The sequence below is a fragment of the Biomphalaria glabrata genome, chromosome 7 (assembly GCF_947242115.1).
Source record: "Biomphalaria glabrata chromosome 7, xgBioGlab47.1, whole genome shotgun sequence".
Taxonomy (NCBI): Eukaryota; Metazoa; Mollusca; class Gastropoda; family Planorbidae; genus Biomphalaria; species Biomphalaria glabrata.
Genome location: NC_074717.1, coordinates 27,063,639 through 27,087,289, shown reverse-complemented (window position 1 = coordinate 27,087,289; position 23,651 = coordinate 27,063,639). Strand labels below are relative to the sequence as shown.

The 23,651-nt window shown below is 32.2% G+C and overlaps 1 protein-coding gene across 2 annotated transcripts; it reads right to left on the bottom strand.

The window, feature by feature from the left end:
• Window positions 1–1,483: 1,483 nt before the first annotated feature.
• LOC106070424 (AP-1 complex subunit gamma-1-like) lies at window positions 1,484–23,229 on the bottom strand. Of its 2 annotated transcripts, none has more exons than XM_013230332.2 (23): window positions 23,176–23,229; window positions 19,857–19,932; window positions 17,948–18,157; window positions 17,583–17,707; window positions 14,775–14,916; window positions 14,590–14,686; window positions 14,425–14,507; window positions 14,080–14,175; window positions 13,844–13,924; window positions 13,532–13,630; window positions 13,073–13,128; window positions 11,023–11,136; window positions 10,800–10,940; window positions 10,627–10,681; window positions 9,780–9,992; window positions 9,526–9,653; window positions 9,276–9,380; window positions 8,042–8,192; window positions 7,672–7,798; window positions 6,813–6,893; window positions 6,322–6,482; window positions 6,104–6,202; window positions 1,484–5,196 (listed from the first exon to the last, which is right to left on the bottom strand). In XM_013230332.2, exons 2-23 carry the CDS (start codon window positions 19,872–19,874, stop codon window positions 5,095–5,097), a joined length of 2,484 nt encoding a protein of 827 aa, XP_013085786.1. In that variant the 5' UTR covers window positions 19,875–19,932; window positions 23,176–23,229; the 3' UTR covers window positions 1,484–5,094. The 2 variants fall into 2 exon arrangements, with proteins under 2 accessions (XP_013085786.1, XP_013085806.1); XM_013230352.2 differs by having other exon boundaries at window positions 14,431–14,507.
• Window positions 23,230–23,651: the final 422 nt, after the last annotated feature.

The window sequence follows — 23,651 nt, the reverse complement described above, 5'->3', positions numbered from 1 at the left end:
GCTACATCCAAGGGCAGGCTTAAGTCTAAATGAAGTTCTTGATAACACTAGTTGTCGGCTACATCCAAGGGAAGGCTTAAGTCTAAATGAAGTTCTTGATAACACTAGTTGTCAGCTACATCCAAGGGCAGGCTTAAGTCTAAATGAAGTTCTTGATAACACTAGTTGTCAGCTACATCCAAGGGAAGGCTTAAGTCTAAATGAAGTTCTTGATAACACTAGTTGTCAGCTACATCCAAGGGAAGGCTAAAGTCTAAATGAAGTTCTTGATAACACTAGTTGTCAGCTACATCCAAGGGCAGGCTTAAGTCTAAATGAAGTTCTTGATAACACTAGTTGTCAGCTACATCCAAGGGCAGGCTTAAGTCTAAATGAAGTTCTTGATAACACTAGTTGTCGGCTACATCCAAGGGAAGGCTTAAGTCTAAATGAAGTTCTTGATAACACTAGTTGTCAGCTACATCCAAGGGCAGGCTTAAGTCTAAATGAAGTTCTTGATAACACTAGTTGTCAGCTACATCCAAGGGCAGGCTTAAGTCTAAATGAAGTTCTTGATAACACTAGTTGTCGGCTACATCCAAGGGAAGGCTAAAGTCTAAATGAAGTTCTTGATAACACTAGTTGTCGGCTACATCCAAGGGCAGGCTTAAGTCTAAATGAAGTTCTTGATAACACTAGTTGTCGGCTACATCCAAGGGAAGGCTTAAGTCTAAATGAAGTTCTTGATAACACTAGTTGTCAGCTACATCCAAGGGCAGGCTTAAGTCTAAATGAAGTTCTTGATAACACTAGTTGTCAGCTACATCCAAGGGAAGGCTTAAGTCTAAATGAAGTTCTTGATAACACTAGTTGTCAGCTACATCCAAGGGAAGGCTAAAGTCTAAATGAAGTTCTTGATAACACTAGTTGTCAGCTACATCCAAGGGCAGGCTTAAGTCTAAATGAAGTTCTTGATAACACTAGTTGTCAGCTACATCCAAGGGCAGGCTTAAGTCTAAATGAAGTTCTTGATAACACTAGTTGTCAGCTACATCCAAGGGCAGGCTTAAGTCTAAATGAAGTTCTTGATAACACTAGTTGTCAGCTACATCCAAGGGAAGGCTTAAGTCTAAATGAAGTTCTTGATAACACTAGTTGTCAGCTACATCCAAGGGCAGGCTTAAGTCTAAATGAAGTTCTTGATAACACTAGTTGTCAGCTACATCCAAGGGAAGGCTTAAGTCTAAATGAAGTTCTTGATAACACTAGTTGTCAGCTACATCCAAGGGAAGGCTAAAGTCTAAATGAAGTTCTTGATAACACTAGTTGTCAGCTACATCCAAGGGAAGGCTAAAGTCTGCTACTAAGTGAAGTCTAGAAGAGGATGTGATAACACTAAGCACAATTACCCAACATTCAGACACATGAATTCCATTGTTCAACATCCAAGTCTCTAAAATGCTCTATTTACAAACAAATAATAAGATGAACCAAAACACCAATCTTAAGCTTATTTGTTTTATTCCATATTGTATATGTATATTAAATGATGCTGTGAAGACAATATTTCAATGGCATCCACAAAACTCTGAAACTGACCTGTTCAAAAACAGACATACAACTTGGGAGAATTGATTGCCCGTAAGTAGGGGAAAAAAAAGATCACTGGAACAGTGGACACATTTTCAACTAGCAAAAATATTGTGAAATTGGTTTGTCTTTTCTAACAATTGAGAATCACTGAAATCTGAATATCTTTTATTGTCCTTCTATGTTGTCATGAGATGCACACTAAATGTTTTTAAGACTTTTCCCACATAAACTAGTGATTACATTTGATTTAATAACAAGACTAAAACCAAAGAATGCTTAAAAAACAATCTTCAATGTACACAATATAGAATGTACAGGAAACTTGCAACAGACTTGACATTCAATAAGATAAACATGTCAAAAGATGCAGAGACATTAGGTTCAGACAAACAACATGGTACTTCACTCATTTTTTACAGTAACAAATCAAATAAAATTCATTCTATACACAAGAACAAGTCATTTATTTTTTTCAATACAAATATTCAGAAATTTAAAAAATGCATTCTGCTTTCTGGAAACAAAATTTCAGAAACAGGTTTTCTATAAATAGTCAATGTCATAAACCACCCACTTTAGAGCAGGGGTTATAAATATATATAGGTATGTGCATTAGAAGATAAGGATTATGTGAACCCATACAATCCAATAGTGGATTTTTGTTTCTCCCAATTAAACAAAATAAAAACTTTTTTTTTAATTAGTACTCTGACTATAGAAAGTAATCTGGAGATTTGTTCATGCAAGATTACACAGACCAACACTATATATGTAGTGTGTTAAGCAGCACTGCTGAAGTGGCTGGTATGAGTAGCATTTGAAATCAATCACAACAACAAAAAATAGGCAAGTAAATCCTATGAGAATTACTTCACACAATGGATAAAGCTAAATAAATAGGAATGTAATTGTGACTTGACTTGCTACTAAGACTCTTACAAAATAAACATATCACTGGGACAACACTTTTCAAGGGAAACAGTTGAAATCATTACTCTTTGATTAGCCTCCTTAGCTCAGCAGGTGAATGAAGAGAATATATTATCCAACTATATTTTAAGCAAAATTCAAAATGAAATGGATCAACTACTCTAAAAACCTATATCCAGAATCCCAATATCAAATCCAATGTGTATAGTATATACCTAAAGATTGAACTATATAAAGATATTTACAATAGTTATATTATTAAAAGTTATTTTCTAAGTTGACGGATTAATTATTAGTATAGTCCACACATTGTAACTAAATGTTGACTTTGTTTCAATTGTTCTTTTCTTTAAGATAAGGTATTATATATTATGTTATTAAAAATGTCCCCTCTAGCTATAAATCCAACACACGTGATGTCTGGAAATGTGCATCAATAAATATCTTCTGTATACATTTCAGAGCACCATGTTAAGAGGATCTCAAATGTATCAATATATTAATATAATACTGTACTATGTATGACCAAAACTAAGATGAGAATCTCAGGCCTACAGATTTCAGATGAAAACAGGTAAGAAAAAGTCTATTTTATATTATAAGTATCTTAACAAACTTATTCATTTACACTCTTATTTATATGAACTTAATGGAGTCATTTTTTGAAAACTGAAACAAGTTCACAACTAGATTACAACTTCTATAATCCATTTTATTGAGTACGTGAGACTTTCAGTCAAATACTTTTGCATATACCATAACATTACCCCTTATTTATTTCAATAACTATTTCCATGAGTAAGTAAAACACAGATATAATGACACAAATTTAACAAGAAAATAAATCTTTTTAAAAAGCAACAACTAAAAAGAGAAAACAGACTCAGCTTTCATATCCAATGTATTTACAAGACTTATGAAGCACACCCTCATCACAGTCCAACAAACTATCATCACATTGTTAATATCAATTCACACACACAACTGGCTTCAATTTGTAACACAATAATGTAGACTAAGGCTTGAATAAAAACATAACTTTAAAAACACAAATCATTAACGTTAAGAGTTGTAGCTTGAAAGTGACTTTCTTTCCATTGAATCTTAAAGTATGGACAAGCAACTTGCTCCAACAATAAGACTTGCCTACTTCAGCTCCTGCGCTACAGCTTCTGGCACAGTGAGGATGGTGACTTTCTTTCCATTGAATCTTAAAGTATGGACAAGCAACTTGCTCCAACAATAAGACTTGCCTACTTCAGCTCCTGCGCTACAGCTTCTGGCACAGTGAGGACAACAAAAAAAATTTTCCCCACAGCAGCAGTAAGTTAAACCAGGACAGTGGTTTTAAATATTTGTAGCCAAGCCATTAGACCAGCCAGCCAGTCTTAACCAGATCTTTTAAGTTGCATTACAGAATGTTTTGCCTAGGCATTACTTACAATAACTTGACAAGTACAACAATACAATGACATATTCTGTGAGGACCACTTGGTGGCAGCACTTTGCTGTTTAGTAGCTAGAAACAAAATCTTTGATTTGTATTAAACACAAGCATGGTTTAGAATGAGAAGTTAAATGTACAGGCTATACACAATTCAGGAATATCCTCACAACCAGTTCAGCCCTAAGACTGTGAAACTAGCATACACACAGGTCACACCATGATGTCCAGACCACAAACCAGGGAGCCACTAAATAACTAGATGTAACTAAAGAAAAATGGACTAATAATTGTAAACATTATATTCCCAGGAATGGAATGATTTCAAATGGTATACAGAGCAGCACTTAAAGTCAAGAAAAAACAAAAACAATTTAAATACTTTCACTCACCAACACGGAGACTAATGATGTATATCATATTAAACGGAGGGCTGTATTAAGATCTTACATCTGATGTAAAAACTAGTCTCAATGCTGTGTATCAGTCACACAATTTGAAAGTATTTTATTTTTTATTTCTTAATTGTTTGAAAAAGCTCATTTTGCATAAGTGTGTCGTGATCACTGAATGGAAAAAAAAATCAGTCATTATCTTCTTAGTAACAAGAAGCACCAATGCCAAAATGACTGCTACAATCTGCTCCTTAATACAATAAAAAAAAAATCCTCACAGAAGTCTTCATGTTCCTTAGAAAAAAAAAAAGAGAAGGCAATGAACAAGAGTTTTAAAACTAAGTGGGTTAAAATATCACAAGTCCATGTATAAATGCCACTTGTTTGAACAAACTTTCAGGGTTTACCATGATGAATAGGAAAGTGATTGATAAATACATCTTGTTAGTAAATGAAAATGATTTAAGACTCTACATACAGATTTTCAAAACAACTGTTAAGAAAATCCAGTCAAACTATATTTACTATATATAACAGTAATGTTTTTGACCTGCTAAATACATCCACAATAGTATACAATTAAATGAAACAGAGAATGGTGACTTTTAAAAAATAATCTTTGTAAATTTTAGAATTCAATTCAAGCAATACAGCATTCAACCAATCAAAAGCTATCCATCAGTCATTGCCATCATTCATAAAACCACATCTCACAGCCAAAAAAACAAAAAGACTAATTAATACTACATCCTGTTATTGCCACAACTCAGAAGGGAATGTGCTGACCTCACCCATCTCATTTATAGACCTGCCATTTTGTGTATATGTAATTCTTAACCTCATTCTTATAGGTTGCTGAGGACAAAGAATAAGTTCAACATTTTAATACATGAATCAATCTGATTCTTAGTTTTTATATGACAAATACGTAATATCCATATTTTGTTTAACCAAGCCTTCATTACACTCATTTGCTGGTAACTAGCTATCTCATTGCACTGAAAACCCTGCATCTTATTTTTACAATAATTATTGCGTTAACCATAAATCTGTCGTACACAATGCACAAAACAAGAAACCCCATAAAAATTTTACATGAAACAGACATACTCAGATCTACAGGAAAAGTAACAAACAATGAAGTAAAAATGGATATCATCCCCATTTATTTAAGCATAAAAATGGTTACTAAGGATGATAACAGCAGAGATAAACCTAAATCTTTTGGTTGTGCTGCATTTATATTTTGTGAACAGTCCCCTGTAATGGGGATTTTTACACTAAAAGTTATCACAGTCATCTACTCTTTGATTACATTTTGAATTTTTAAGATACTGTTCATGTTCTTTAAGCAATGAAATAGAGAAATAGTAAGGTTGAAAAAGAAGTCAAAACTATTTGAAGAAATGCAGTGGCAATATATTGGACCATAAAAACTTACAAAAATGAAAAGAGGAAGATCTTGAGAGATTTTGAAATTTAAAAAAAAAATGCCAACGACACCATGTTGAAAGATCACATGAGAACACAGAAGAAGATCACTGGTGCCAACTAAATAATAAAAGTCAAGTTTGTGTTACAAGTGAAACGCCTTGGATTCTACAGTTAAGTGCACAAATATTATTATAGGACTTAACATACTTCACTTATCAAGACTTCACTTATCAATACTGTATTTGGATGCAGCAGGAAGCTTTCTATTTAATACTATTTATAGATATGCCCCATGTATGAAAATCTCCAAAATCAGATAGTCAATTACCTTTTGTGGATTATTGAGCTGTATAACTTGTGTTACATGGCCTGCATTGTTGGGTAAAAGTCTGTTACCTGATGGTGACTGAAGGTTCAACTGGAATGACTAGAGACAAAAAAAAAAGAGATAGTATATGAACAATAAATGCTGATGTACTAATGAACCTCAAGGCACTCCTACTCTCACTTGATCAATACCTAAACCTCAAGCCAGAATGTACCCACCTTTGGCACTGCGGCCTGAAAGACAAAGTCTAGCATGGGAAATTGGGATGAGTTGGTGGCGGTCATGTTAATCACAGTTTTTGTGGCATCATTGTTAGCTCGCTGGCAGTTAAACTCTATTAATAGCCCATCTTTATTGAATGCTGTGACTACTGGCAAATCTAAGGAGACAAAAAAAAAAAGACATTCATAATCTCAAGAAATTTATTAGTGCAACTGTTAATAATAATGAAACCTAGCAATGATAATTATAGTATGAGACACATAATTTCTATGAAAGTATAAAATAATTGTTCACTTAGAACGGACTTATTTATTTTATTACATTAAAATTTAATTCTAAGACTAAATGATGACACAAACATAGGTAAGAGGAGTGTTTTCAATAACAATAATTCAACTGTCATACATTTTTTAGACAAATTATTTTTTAGTTTTTTACTGCTAAACTTATCTTCAAACTTTACATAAAAATCATAAAATAAGCCTACATGAAGTTCCATTGACCAGGTTGTTCTGATGTGCTGGAGGTTGCAGGAAATTATCAAGTAAGTCATTGACAGGTGGTACAACTAAAATAATCAGGATTTTTACAAAAATAGAAAAAATTAAATAAAATTATGTTAAAATTGCAATGTAAAAATGCACACTTTTTTATAAGCTATCATTCAGCAATTTAAGTATTAGCTTAATAGAATTAGCAACGCATAACGACTATACATTACAGTCAATCTTTGATAGATTCTGGGGAACTTATACAAAAAATGAAACAAGCACATTGTTAAATGCTGAATCAATACAGTCGTAAGAAATTTTTTAAAACTACAATGCAAGGCAATTCTAAGCAACAAGTGTCAAGAAGAGTGCCTAAACCAGTTGGCCAAAGGAAGAATAGGCAAATAATAAACAAGTCATTAAAGGAAAGATGTAAACTTCTATTCTAATGGATTAAACCCTGCAGACCCCATTTTGGTGTTCATAGCATCATGAAATAAATGTCCTATTATGCCCTTATGTTGCCATAATTATCCTTATTTTTGACTGATTCAACACATCACATCAGTCAAGGTTAGCCAACACTAGTTATCCTACTGGACAAATGTCTTTTTTTATATATATACAGACAACTGTAAAAATCTGGCAGGTTCAATAAGGGACTGAATGAGATGGAAGAAAAAGAATTTAAAGTTTGATAAACATACCAGATAGGTATTTTTAATTACTAAAATTATAAAATAAATGCTCTCTATACGGGAGTTAAAATTCAATATATTTTCTTTGGGCCTAAGAACAAAGAAAAAAAAAAACATAAGAAAATAGTTTATGAAACAGAAAATTTCAGTGACCTACCTGTGTTTTGTACAGGAGGCATATCACCAAGAAGATCTAGTAGGTCAGCGGCAATTCCTCCTTTACCAGTCTCAACATGAGGTGCAGGCTGTATACCATTGGAGGATATCAAGTCGAATAAACCATTCTATTTAATACAGAAGTAAGAGATTCACATCAATGAAGTTGTGTTTTAATCTTAAGGTTTACAAAATATAAACAGAATATTTACTACTGTGTATTTAGGTTGACAAAATATAAACAGAATATATACTACTGCATCTTTAAGCTCACAAATTGTACAAGTACTGTTGTATCTAGTTAATCAGAAAGTTTGCAACCAATTTCTGTATAGAATTGTACAAATAATACTTTTGAATTGAGTGTTTACCTCTGTAGGCAGTGTTGATAAAACATTCTCTTGAGCAGGTCTGGACACTGACTCAGAAAGAAGACTTGAGTAATCATTCTTCTCCTGATAGCTCACATCTAAACTGTGTGGGTGAGCTTCTATTAAAGGCATATGCTCTAACAGAGCTGACCTGAAAAACAAAACAAATAATTATTATATGAAATTAAACATTTTACAAAATATTTTTATTTTAGCCTACTAAAAGAAGTGGGGGCAAAAAATATATAATAGCTTGGTATTAATAAACTTATCTATAAAGTTAAATTTAGGGCTTTAGCCCATGACTTTCACTAAGTCAGAGTGCTCAAATATGTCATCATCATCTCACTAGGCTTGCTATTAGATCAACGGTATTATATGTCCCTATCAAAATTAGTCTATAAAGAAGGTTGATATTTAATAACAAATGTTTGCTGGACAGATAAAAATGCCTCATTGCTTGATTACCAATAAATTCTACAAAATAATCTGTCAGCTTAAAATATAAAGATGAATTAGGTTTTTAAAGAGAATTGAGAAAGAAAGAAAGTATTTCATGAGACTAGGAAGAAACAGGTGTTATCTAAAATTTTGACATTGCTGATGCCAACTAAGCCACTGACTCTAGACAAACAAAGTTCTCTTTTTATTGCTGAAGTCTTCCTTCAAGACCATCTTTTCTTTGTGTCTCAAATGTTTGCACCAAATGTGTTTAACAAAGGAGTTTAAGAAAGAGTGCTTCAACTTTCCCTTTCTCTTCTTATATAAAAAAAAAAAAAAAAAAAAGAATAAGCAGACATCAGAGAAGGTCCTAATAACACTTTCTAGAATGGATCCCTTTGGCTGTCTTCCTTCAAGTTTTTAAGCCTTAAGGTCACTTCCCAGTTGTGTCCCACCCAATGATGTGATTCATGCATTGCCTCTACTGTCTACATCGATAATCACAAGTTAACAAGATAAAACAAATCATTCATTAAGCTACCTTTTAAAGTTAGAAATTTGATGGATACAATTTTAACATTATTACTTTCATCAAAAACACTTAAAACATTGTTTCACCAAACATCAGTTGATAGCTAAAAAAAAATAAAAAACACAAACAACATTGGGACATAGATAAAAATTGACTTACAAGCAGAGACACATGAAATATGTATTATTAATGTAAAAAGTAGGGCCTCTTTTTATGTTATTAAATAATTAGAATTGCCATTAAAACAAAATCAAGACTCACCTAATATGATCAAATTTGCTAAATACATTAGTGTATTCCACGGATCGCTGCTGAAGTTCAACATTTGTACTTGAACCATAGATTGCAATGATTTGTTTCAGACGACTGGAAAGCACAATTATTTTTCTTTTAGTTTTAATTTAAAACATAAATTATAAGAAGAGATTTAAGTAAAAAGAAAAATGATTTTTTCCCTTCAATTTTAAAGCTTGCTATATGAAAAGTATTTATGATTAAGTAAGATGCTTACAGAGTACTGGCAGGGAATCTTGAAGACAATTTCATCAATGCAGTAATGACATATTCTTTAGTAACAACTGCTGAGTTGTTATTGGATAAAACTCTTTCTAATAATGTTATCACTTCATCTTCAGTCACCTGAAATACAATAAAAAGTGAAACATTTTGCTTTAATTTGCCCTTGATGGATTACTTGAATTATTTAGGAATGTTTAAAAATGTACAATGCATTAAAGGATTGCACTACAAGGCTAATGAACTTACATGTAATGGCTCTTCATCTTCACCACTAGGAGTGTTCAGTAGCTCACCATATTCCCCAATACACCAGGCAGCTACCTGAGCCAGAGGTTGTTGTGTGATGTCACTGTAGAGGGCTCTATACAACTGCTGCACTGAATAGGCGTGAAGACTAGATGTTTCAGACACCAGCTGGATAGCTATTGTGACTACATCCCCTTTGATGTAATTACCTGCCTGAAACATGGATACAAAGTCCATTGATTAGGATTTATTCAACCTTTTAGAATTAGGTGACAGATATAGATACTGAAATATAAGCTCAGAAATTGTGAATGTGCCACAGACTAAAAAATTCTATTGACACCAGTAAGAAAAAAGTACTTGCTACATAATATACAGTTAGAAAAAAAAAACAACAGGTAATATCTCATAAAGAATTATCGAACCTACGCGATTTTGTATGGCTTTTATTAAGGAGTTCTTATTAGTTAAATCAAAGGTTGATATATTGAGCAATAGTTTTGAAGTACACTTTACCAGTATTTATTGTTGTGATTTTTTTAAATGAAATTTTCTATTGTTTAAAATGTAATAATACTTCAACACATCCTGCACCAAACTTTTAAAAGCACATCAAACATATTATGACAATATTTGCTTATTTTCTAGTTTCAAACACCAATAAAATTAAGACAAAAATGATATCAAAGTTGTGATGTTTCTTCTCAATTTGAATCCTATACACATGAAAACAAGTGGGTAATATATCACTAAGAAACTGTTTCATATCTATATGTTAGGTTTAGCAGGCTCGAACTGGGACAAATTGGCCACAATTTTGCACATCCCATTAAAAAAAAGTTCTTACTGTTGTTAAAACTTTTAAAACTGTATCGATGTGCCATCGTTTATTTGGTGAATATCTGTAAAAAATATTAGTAAAAGTAAATATACAAAAAATAGCAAGGCAATAATAACTATAAAAACTTAAAATTCCAACTAAAGACTTGTATCTAGAAGAACTAAAATACATGTAATTACTTTGAAGCTGCCATCACTATGTTGGAGCAACAATCAGATTTAAACTCAGGATCACAGGTCTCAAGAAATAAGAGTAATTCTTTCATCATCCCACGAATATTATTGTGATTAATTAGGGCAAAGGACAATTCTATAGCACGCCTGAAAAGAAAGAAAATAATGATGAGAGATGAAGAAATAAACACAATTATTCTTATATGCTAGCACTAAAAAAAATGCTTACCTTCGAATGGACACATCTGGGTCTTTAAGGCAATCAACAATTGTAGTTCTGTGTCTCTGTACAGCATTATAGTCAGCATTCACAACACGTAACAATGTATTCAATGCCACATATCTGAACAGTATAATATATAAAAATCCATTTTAATTTATACATCAGTACAATGAAATAAATGATTTATACAAGGGGTGGCCAACCTATGGAACATGCAGCGCACTATAGCCCCAAAAATAAATCAAGAAAAAGAATGCCAACTTGTAAAATAATAACTCATTTCTAGGAGGACACAGAGAAAGCAAATTCATGTTTACAAAATATCAAATTTAAGAAAACTCTTAAACTCTGTAGTAATGGAACACTGTCAATAACTGGTAGAGATACTGGAATTGTAACATTACTTGTTTTGAAATATGTGGAAAAATGTGTAATTTGCAGCATGTTCTTAAATGTGTGAAGAAAATTAGAGCAAAGGATTAAAACAAAAGAGAATTCAGAGGATGAATATTAACAACTGTTAGATATGGAGCATGGTGGTCTTAACCTTCATTGTCAGGTGCCATGGCTTTCCACAGGGAAAGTTTCCAAAACAGTATGACAACTGAAAAGTATTGGACATGAATTTCTAAAAGAGAAAAATAAGCTGCCCAGGAACGAGCAGTTTGTGTGATGAAAGCTGAACTAAACAGATTATTCTGATGATATTTAGTATTATGCAAATGGAACTTATTAATCTGAAAATATATTCAGAAAGTCTTGAAATTAAAATTTCAAATGCAATTTTTGGCAATCATTAACATGTGACTATTTTTGAAACTAAGAAAAGTTGTCTTTATGCCCATCACCATAAAGACCTTGACACGCATCTTCATCCATGAAAATGATCAAGAACAAACAAAGGGGACATCAGTCTGTGGCATTCATTTAGGAATTTAACCCTTAAGCCTATCAATGAAAAATCTGTTTATCTTGTGAAATTCATTTTTTATACACAAAAACTGCTACCATAAATTATTAGTTTTATGTTTAGAAATAATTAATGAACATAAATGCAAATTAAGAAATGTCAATAAAGTAAGCAATAAGTTTCTTTTTGTAAAATCTCTTCCTCTACAACAGCTACAACTGCTCACTTCATATATACATATATATATATATATAATAAAGATTGTCTTCAAGTCCAAAGATTAATGAGGAATTCATTTCCTATGACTATGCAGCCCCAGCTGTGACCTACATATTTTTCCATATCCAGGGCAAGCATAACCATTGTCCAAATAAGGCTAAATTACTGTAATTTAACACATCCAGTTACCAGCCCTTCTAAATTTTAGACCTCCCAAGTCCCATTTCAAGGGAGATAGCTCCCCAAGAAATTTAAGTTGGTTCACAAATTATTGTATTTAACAATCTAAAAACCTTGTGTATTTATATATAAATCTTTAATCTCCACACATGACAAAGTGCTAGATCTACAATTTTCAAAATTACCTTGGTTCTGGACCAAGCGTTGAAAGACGCTTTTTAGAATAATACATACTCACGACTAGAACTAGTCTGAATCACTGCTTTCATTTTCATCATTTACATTACCTATTTTATATATATCTCACTTGGAATTGTTATAAGTCCTTAAATAATTCATTATTTTCATCTAAACATGACGACCTAATGCCATGATTTAGAGATATTGCTGAATGTTGAAAGCAGACAGCAAAGATATTTTTTAACTTTCCTGCCAATATATTTAAAAAATGAATTTACTGTAAGCTCCCTTGACATCTCAAGTAAACTATCTAGCAAGATATTAATGTGTTGTCATATAGCAGTGTTTGCAGACCCAATGTTAAAGGACCGTTTTTAGCCGTTATGGGGTTGAATCGGTGGCTGACATTTTTAGCCACTATAATACTGAATGGGTTAAGATTGAAAGGGGGTAAAAGTTTGTGTGAATTAGAAAAAAACAATTTGTGTAGAGATGCAAAAGGTTTGCCTCCCCTAATTTATACCTAACCTAGTATTGGAACTATGTCAGTTTAAATAAAAGCTGTACCTGATGTTTTTGTCATTGTTCAATAGGAATCGACCAAGAATGTTGACAGCAAGAACCTGTTTAAAAGAACATAGTAAATAGCTCTTGATCCTAAATTACTTACTGGTTCTAATCAATCTAACAAATAATTAAACTGACTTTAAGAAAATGCTTTCAACCTAATATCATATAGATATATGATTATAACATTAACCTTATTATAATTCATTGCAAATGTAATTTAACTAACAATAATGAATATTTCTTGGAGAATCTGAAGTGAAATTTTTAAAACATTTTTTTTCAGAATTTTTTAAAAAAGGATTCTTAAATTTTTTACTGTCAAAAGATATTAGTGCCAACTTTTGTTACAAATATATAAATATTAAGTTATCTGTGACACATCATCACATTTTAATTTCTAGTTCCCACTAATCTTTTTTAACTTGAAAAATTAATTTTAAATTGAGTGATTCTTACTCTTAGTCCAGCTTCAGACTGTATCCCCATGATGGTGAGCACAATTTCATAGAGAATTGCATGACCTACATTTTTACTGGTATCTGTGTTGGTTGCTACCTGAAAAAAAAATGAAATGGCATTGATCTTTTCATCCTAAGAATTTTTTTTCAATCCAATTTTATCTTAGTAGAGCATTAATGAAAAAAAAAATGTATAACTAAACATTAATCTGAATACATTCAGTCGAAATAGTTATTTTTAACAAAATTGTTGTTTCTTAAACCCTTACCCATAAGCAAAAGCCTATTGATTCATAAATTCAAAACTTACCTGAGCTAATATATCATTCATTGTCTCACTAGCCTCAGCATCATTGTGGCCCAAAATGCGCAACAATCTCAAAATTTTTACCTGAGAAAGCAACACAACATGAGAGATGACAAGTCTGTGGTGATGTCTAGGTTTGTTTTTTTTTCACAAATAATCACATCATCATATCCTAAATGTTAAATTTGTTGTATTTTATTTAAGTATTATAACAAGGTTTAACTGAGAAACAAACTTACTTGCAGAAATGGGTCACTGACACCTGATACATCATGTTCAGGAGAATATCCAGCCATTATCAAGTTCTTTAGTATTCTCACCAGCTGGGGGACAAGCTAACAAACAAAACAAATTAACATAACATTCATGTACCAAATGTAACTTTGTACCCAGTAAGTTGACAGACTAGAAATTTATTTGAAGTAATTCAGAATTACTTAGAGCCATAAATATCAAATAAATTATAAATTTTATTTTGATACCTTTTAATTTTAAAAAGTATGTTGACATTTTTTTTTCTCCAAAGGTGGATAATTATAATCTTATAAAACAATAACTTAATAAGTTGAATAGCATTAACTTACACATACTTTTCTAAAGTGATGTAGGGTGTCTGGACTTTTTTCACTCATTTCAGTTATGAGACACACTGCAGTCAATAGGACACCTAGGAAGCATGAAATAAACATGAGACCATTTTGTAAATGCTTATTTTCGTATAAGTTACAAGCTAAAAAAACAACAGTTACCATGATTTTTCTCATTCAGTAACGACCTTGTGGCTGGAATGTACATTTCCATGAGGTCTGGAACTTTTCGAATGATGCCAAATGCACAAAGAATTGCCTAAGAAAGACATCAAAGAGAAATATGTCACTCTGATGTACATGCATAAATGGTAATTATGGTGAAGAGATTAATAATGAAATCTAACCTTCTTCTTTATATAGGCGTTGGAAGATTTAATCATCTTCTCTACTTCCCCTGCCAAGTCCCTACTCATTTCAGTGGAACATATTGCCCCAAGAGTGCACAGTGCAAGGCTTTGAATGTACTGTGTTTGATGATTGAGATCACTGAAAAAATAGTAAATCATTGTGTAGGATTCAAACATGTATCATATTGCATAATTTAAACGAAGTCAAAAATATAGATATACACGATAAAAGGATTTTTAAAAACCTGCGTTATTGCAGCTAGACTACATTCTCAAGAACTAAGCAACAAGCTAGCACCTGTTTTCTTAATACTTTTTCAGGGATCATTAAATCAGGGTAGAATACAGAGGGGCAGGAATAAAACTAGTGTCTAAATAGGTCTAACTATCAGTGATGGGAATAGACTTTAAACAAATTTTAGGAAATTTTTGTAAACCTCCCCGCCCCTTTTATAATAGACCTCCCGCAGCAACTTAAAAGATGTTGCTGAATTTTTAAAAATTATGTAGAATCATTTTATTAAATATTTAATATATATTTAATTAATGTTGTATTACATAATAATTATACTGTATAAGCTTTACTGCACACATGCACACAAAATGCATGCAAGGTACTTTTGTTGTATATATAGGTGAGAGGAGAGAAAGCTTTTTGCAGATGCTTTAAATCTAGGTGCAGGCAGTCTGAGCATTCTATAATAGATAACTGCTTTACTGGTATTGTAACAATTTCTCTCTCAAACAACTATAAAGAGTAATTGTGTTTGAAAATCAAAACATGCTTGAGTTTTGGAAACATTTCAAAAGTATGAGCTACACTTCTGTTTGTTTCACTAATTTGTGTACAGGAGAAACTGTTTATTAAAGTTTGCACATGAAGTCCACCAAAAATGCTTGGAAAAGCAATTGAGAGAAAGCTGCTGAATCTCTGCTGAGTTCTTAAGCAAGACAATGAAGAACAACCAGATGAGGAACAATGCTTAGAGGAACAGAATGTTTAGCAATAAAACTGCATATTGAGGCTTCCTTATGTGACTCTTTTTCATGCTGATACAAGTTGTTTACAAGAAGTGGATCTCTATCACACTGGGCTTTTAAAGCATTAGTAATGATTAGTTATTAGTTCGATACCGGTATAGAAAAAAACTTAGCTGATCAAATGCTATGGGAGCATACCCAGAAAGAAAAGGAGGCGGAAGTCCAAAGTCAATGGGACTCCTGGCGCATAATACATTGACACACAAGCTAATCTAAGTTGGAGTTCATTTTAGTGAGAAAAAAGAAGAAGAATTCCATAGAAATAATAATAGCCAAGGAAGTGAAAATCATGGACTTTTTCTTCAATGTTAGAGAAGCTAATTTTAGTAAGATTATATAAAAAAGAAAAGATAAAAAGTCAGGAATCAGAATAGTTTCGCACTATATATAATGTTTACTTTTGTAAATCAACTATTAAAATTAAGTTTTATTGTGTATTTTTAGTGTGTGTTCAATTTCAACTTGAGCAGTGATGCCCAACCTTATTCGGTTGGCGGGCCATTTTAATTTCAGACAGTCGTGTCCAGGCCATATCAGCAAAATGATAATCAGGAAATAGACAATAAACCATTTTTATTAGAAACCAGTGAATCTAGTAATTAACTGATTCATGAAAGTTTATCCTTAAGCAGCCTTTAAATATCCTGCTGCATAGATTAGCTGCCGAGTTGGAGCCCTGAATCTAGAATTCTAGATGTTCATCCATGAGTCGATTACATAATATGGGTTTTGCCTGATTCATCACTGAAAAGGTTTGTTCTCACTAATAAGTAATTATTGTGATCATCATTAACGCTGATTTTCGGAGATTTAGAAATGTTTCTGCAAGCAAAACGGAATAGAAATCCATTATCTGAATCATTTGAAATTTGTCAAACAGGGATGTTTAGCTTTATAAGTCAGTTCCAGTTGCAGCAATGTCTGGGCACTTGACACATTGACCGCAGATTGATTTAAAAAACGTTAAACTTTGTTCAATCTGAACACGATCATCATCACATGGTTCAGACTGAACAGCTTGTTGGTGAATAATTCAATGAAGCCACAGTTCCTTTTGAGTCGACAACTTTTCTAATAACTCTTGCTGTCAACCATTCTTGTTGCACAATCAATAGTTGGTTCCACTAATTTCTCCCAAGCAAGAGAAAGGTCCTTTGTGATGGTTGAAACTTCTTTGGCAGGACTTTGTTAGTGGTGGTCCCGTGCATGCTTCTTATAGCTACTAACTTCTCTGATTTCATAAGTTGTTTTTACCACGCATAAATACCAAGATTTGAGCAGTATCAGATATGTAGGTAGACTCGTTAGCGGCAATAGAAAACATTTCGAAAACTGGTTTGTCTGTTATATTTGAATGGAGATATCTACCCATATCTTTCTCTCACCTTGTATTGTCAAGAGAAATGTTTATAACATTTTTTTAGAACACGGTTTTTCCATCATTGCTAGCAAACAATTTTTTATGCATCCGCAGTCAGAAAATGGATGAAACAAAATAGTACAATCCATTTACCCTTATGTAGAGAAAGATACATTTTTTTAAATGAGAAAGGTTTTTTCTACACTTTTTGCCAACGTTTCGGCGGGCTGGATGGAGCCATGTCACGGGCCGTATTTTGGGCATCACTGAACTTGAGGATTAAAAGTGTTTTATTTCATAAAGAAGATTTATGTTAATTTTTCACTTAAATATCTCCAGAAACACATGGGATTGGCACATGGATAATGGCTTTGAAAATACCAAAACATATTTAAAAAACTTACTTTTTTAAAGAATTGGTTATAAGGAGATGGACATCTTGCCTCTCATCCAAAAGTAACATAGCACCAAGATACCCAATTCTTTTATCAGTAAACTTGGGAGATGCAATAAGCTTCATACACTCAAGCTGAAATATGACAGTAAAATAAATACATTTAAGAGTTTTAAGGTGGCTTTGGTTTTAAATAGTTAAGCAAGCGATCCCTTCGAGAATTAATGTTCATGTGAAAGAGCATACAAATTTCATATGGATTAAACGTTTGATTTAAAAGCCAAATAATTATCTCTTGGTCACTTTAGCAGCTAAATTAACACACAAAAGAGCAATTTTAAGTAAAAGTCACTAAAGATCATAAATGACAAGTACCTGTCCAAAATGAGCAGGATATCCAAGCATATGGATGTAAAGAAGCTTAGCAACATTACGACAGCGGTAGGTATTATCTTGATCTCTGAAAGAATCTCGAATGGTGGCGCATTCTTTATTTACAACAGCTCTTTCATCTGCTGCTGTTCTAGATGATCTGATTTCTCTTATGAGGTCTCGCAGCCGTTTGGGAACTGGCGTGCTAACCGCCTGAAAAGAATTTCAATGTAAAGAAAGAAAAATATTTTGCTTCTAAAGTTGTTGAATTTTATTATGTAAAACCCTTAATATGTTTTAATGTTTTCGATGCTCTGAAATATCAAAAGATTTTTTAAATTCGATACAATTTATCTCTAAAACATAGTTGCAGCCGTTGAGTTTAAATAAACTAAGAATGCCTAACATCATACAGAAAAATTCTGTAATTTTCACCCTTGAAAAACTTTAAATTAATAAATGTCCAAAAAGCAGGTTAATGAAATAGGTCAAGATGAATGTTCTATGTTCTAGATCAGTGGTTCAGATACTATGTTCTGAGGACCCTGAGACAAGTGTAGGGGGTCAGCAAAAATTAAATACAATTAAAATAACTTCTTCGCTAAAAGCCAGTTTATCCAATCAGATAATTAATTTTAATAACACTCAATTCACCCTTCATTACTGTTGTATATCTATTACGTACTATTCTATGATGGCCTAAATCAAAGATTAGAAGACTTTCTTCAATTGGAATTGTTGAACCCTTTTATGATTGGACATACTCAAATCCCAGTCACACATGAACCTTACTAATACAGGAGCAGCTTACTGAAATATCCACAAACGAGGAATTTAAACCAATATTTGAACAAGGATACAATTCCAATTTTATATCCAGCATTATTGGTCATTGTACAGATGTTGACTGCTTTCCTGTATTCTTATTTGGTAAAACTTGATTCCGTGCCGATATGAAAATCATCACAAATAAAATAAGAACAACTAGAAATTTGTAATTGTGGAGTAAACTTGTAAACGTAGATGTAAAGCTTTCCTCAATACTGCCCTGGTTTTTATTAGAGCTATCAGAGTAAATAAAATCAGAGTCAGTGAGTTTGCTTTCATCAATACCACTGGCTGACGTTAAAATTTTCACCTGTGACTACCTGGCTATAATTCAAAAAAAAGAAATGGAAAAGTGGTTTGAGTGCTGGGACAAGTCCCAAAAAAGCCAGTGGAGTCTGGGAGCGCATGAGGCGCCCTGATAGCACTTCCCCGTGGTGGAGGCTCTCCAGGCCTGAGCAAGCTATTATAGCACAGTGCAGGACAGGCCATTGTCCTGTTGGCTCATATTTCTTGTGGCTATGGCCAAATTTTGATTCACGGTGCCCCCGCTGCTGGGAAGCTGAGGAAACCATGCCTCATATTCTGTTTGACTGCCCCATACGTGCTGATCTATGTCTCGACAGGTCTTGGAAACCCAAAATTCTCGACCTGTATGGTGACATTTATGCACTACGCAAGACAGCAGGGTTTCTGTCCAGGGCTTTTGCAAGAGAGGATTTGAGCCTCTCAAGCCCTCACTCTAATGGAGTTTGATGATGATGATGACCTACAAAAATGAATACAAATTATCATACAAAAAACAGCAAAGGAAGCCGCCATTACAGTCTACTAATGTGTGAAAACTAATCTGATTGGCTGATACAAACACTGGCTAGCCAATCTTGTGGTTGGAAACATTGCCAATAGATTGGCTGCTTCGTCTTTTTTGCCAAATAGATTTGAGAAGATAGATCGGCAGCATCATCTTAAGAAGGTTAAGTAACATACATACATACTGCTTACACTCTTATCAGATATTATATAAATTTATTTTTTTCTTCATAAAAATTATAAATATATATATATATATAAATATTTACAATACCTTTAATACGTTCATCATTTATTGAAGTTTTTGTGCATGAAATCTTCACAAGTAAAATATTATTGTGTTATGGACACTGTAAATAAAAAAAAAACATTTAAAAATTATATTTTTTGATATCATAATAATAAATGATTCATTCATGTTTAGTAAGAGCTTTGTAAAGAGAGAAAATAGTGAATTGAATATATGTAGCCAAAAGTCCTGATCAGGGCACAAACGGTAGATCCTTCAACTCTACAGCTCTGCCTAGCAGCAAACAGGAATACGCTAACAAACCACTTGACCACCCAGATTCCTAAAAAACCTTTTTGATCAGCAGTGTTTGCCAGTTCTGCACTTTGCTACCCAGTGGTCAATAGTCACATGACTGACCCAAGGCTGCCCCCTCCCCACCTCACTATACCCATTTTCACCAACAATCTTAGCTGAACTGACAGTCAGAGTCTCTGTCTGTAAACTGTACATGATCTAGTCTGGAGACCACTAGTTAGATTGTCTCTATCTAGATCACTAGAGGTCTAGATAGATTAAGTGACAATGAATGTATACTTCAACTTAAACTAGATTCTTTTATTAGACTAATAATAATTACAGCTTTTAATTAACTTAATTATTAAACGAAAATTCTATTATTTCCATTTTTCGTTAGTAATTTTGTCAGTATTGTTATAAAGATTATTATTATTATTATTAATATAATAAATATATATATATATAGGTCTAGATCTATTAGAACTAAATTATATATATGTTATTACTTTATTAGCCAGGACCAAGATTAGGGTAAACTAAAATTATTATCTAGATCTATAGTATAATCTCTACTTAGTATAAACTATAATATTCTAAATCTACAAATCATAATAAGTTACTAGACTATATAGAGTAGTTTATGCTACTCAAACACCTATAGGCCCAAAAATTCAAACTTGACTTTGACAGCGCATTATTTGATAACTGTTTGACATAGAAAAGAAAATGAAGTATCAAAATCTTCTTTAGTTTAAAGAGAATAAGGATGATTACTTATATTTATACCCCCTAACCTATATTTGTTATATTTAAGGTCAAAGAGGCCATGCGTGTCTTCATTTAATTAAAACACATTTTTTCACACTTTATTTGATTCCAAACACCAAAATTTATTCCAAACAGTCTCTATATTTTGGCATCAATGGGGTAGTTCCGGATCTCAGTCACGTGGGTGTGTTGTATAATACATTAATGACCTCATTGATTTCATTGTAATTTAAACATGAAAATAGTATAGATCTATAAATCTTTAAGTAATAAAACGTATTCACTAATTTTTATGATTATTTAGTAGGTCTACTAGATCTAAGATCTATGCTAGCAATAAATCTAGATCTACATCTTATCATAGGAAGATATTGCCATGTATAAGACCACAGTCACGTGACTTTTTATAAAGTAGGTCAGAGATTCGGAACTACCTCATAAACTCAGATTTATTAATATTAACTAAATTTTAAGATGCCCAGGCAAAGCCCCTCCCATGAAATTAAAAAGATGTTTCAAATTATGCATAAATATGAACACAAAAAATAAAAATTTGAACACACTTCCATTCTACCAAAATTAGGTCACTGAGATAGTGACTTCTACACAGACTTTTAGACATTTTATTTTTGCATGATAAGATAAAGATGTGTTGTTTTTTGTTTATTCATTTAATAAATTTCTAATACAGATGATCTCTAGAAGTATAGTATACAGTATACAGGCTAGGATGGCCATTCTTGCCTAAATAGCTGAATCCTCTATATAGATATTCTCTCTATATCTAGCTAGATCTATTTAATTTAGTAGGTCTAGATCTAGGCATTTTACTTCATTCAATGTATCAAGCTCACTCCAAACATTTGCCCATTTATTCTCTATAAAACAACAACAACAAACAAATATAAGATAATTAATAGTGATGTCCAAAACTTGTTTGGAATAAATTTTGGTAAGAAAATCTTAATTTAATATAAACACCCTATATAATATTTTTGTATGGAATCAAACAACTTGGTTTGCTTGGCCAATGATTATGCATCATATAAATCAGCTCCAAAAACAATAAATATTGTCGGACTCATTAGCATAGACTTAGCCTACCAAAAAATATAGGATAATAGTCTTAACACTAGGAAGAGGTAAAGTCATCCTGGTCCTGGTTACATAGACATTGTATGCCTAGTATAGAAAAAAAAACAAGCCTGACTTACAAATTTTATTCGAAATTCTTTTTTCTTACATAAAAAGACACAGCTAAATCTAGTAAATGGAAGGAAATTGGGTCAGAATCATTGGGAAATGGACATGCACATTATACTAATGCATGCTAGTTTCATATTAATATCAAAATAAATATGTAATGACCACAAAAACAGCAAGTTACACTTGCAGGGATTCATGTAATGTCCAGAATAAATAAATTACTCTCTAGACTAGAACTAGTATCCATAGAGTCGCCATAGACAGTATATTATATACTATATAGAATTATAGATCTACTATATTATATTTATATATATATATAATATATATATATATAATATATATATATATATATATATAGAGTTAGAGTATAACATGATTAGTATAACAGTATAAGACTAGATTTGACTAGATCTATATATATTATATATAGTCTATTTTAGTATTTATTTTATAGAGTATAGATCTATAAAATTTGATTCTAGATCTATAGTAGATTCTAAAAGTTTTTATTTATTTATTTAGATCTAATTTATAAATAAAAATATGTCAATAAATTAATAAAGAATGATAATTATAATTCATAATATTTATTAATATTTAAATTTAATAATTAATACTATTAAATACTCAGTTAACTATTAATTTAGTAATAGTAATATACTATATAGTAATACTAGATCTAGAAATAGATCTATATTAATTTTTAAAATAATCTAGATCTAGCTGATAGATATATAATTCTTTTAATCTGGGCAAAATTTGTATTAGACGTCTAGAATAAGATGACTTGATACCCCTTGCTTTATCACTACAGACTTGTAAGCTATTTAATCTGTATTATTATTCGGCTCTGTATAAATCCTAATAAGACAGAAAATGGCGTCTTACTCGCAAGGAGCATTGTTGCTCCGCCCCCACAGATAGTTCATAAAATTACATACATTTTTTCTAAAAATGTACTCAGCTTACATAAATAAGACCTCTATTAGCCTAAATATTATGTGAGAGCATTTATCCAACCCAAATTATCTTTTATTTCCCTAGAAACAGAACAAATAGCGAATAAATTTGTTAGGAAAAAAAGTACCCTGACAAGTATTGTATGATATCACGTCCGGTAAATTGAAGAGGGGAAAGAACTCTAAGAAATAGGAAAAAAAATTTTGGTAATGTTGGCAATGCTTTTTAAGGTACATTATAATTTATATAGTTCCAAAGTTAATTACGCTAGTATGGTCACGTTTGCCATTTCCCCCACACTTTATATTTAGGGTATTTCTTATTTAGATTTAGCTCAAGAAATTATCACATTATTCATTTGAATTAAAACGGAATTAGGTAAAAGAGAAGTCTCATTGCAGTAGTACCACTGTAGAATGTAGATCTAGGGTTCACTCTCTCTCACACACACACAAATTAAAAAAAAAAAGAAAACAACACACAAATTCATGTGGAAAAGCCAGGATTCGCATGTCGTGCGATGACCATTCTGCGAGGAACAGTAGGCTAGTAACATAAAAGAGATCGATGCAGTCGAAGGAAACGATGGGAAGACACATGTGT

Coding starts and splice junctions, on each gene's coding strand:
- LOC106070424 (XM_013230332.2), bottom strand. Junction 13,925..14,079: donor TCAGTGACCCATTTCTGCAA/GTAAGTTTGTTT, acceptor TTGCTTTCTCAG/GTAAAAATTTTGAGATTGTT. Junction 13,129..13,531: donor AGTCTGAAGCTGGACTAAGA/GTAAGAATCACT, acceptor TCTTTTAAACAG/GTTCTTGCTGTCAACATTCT.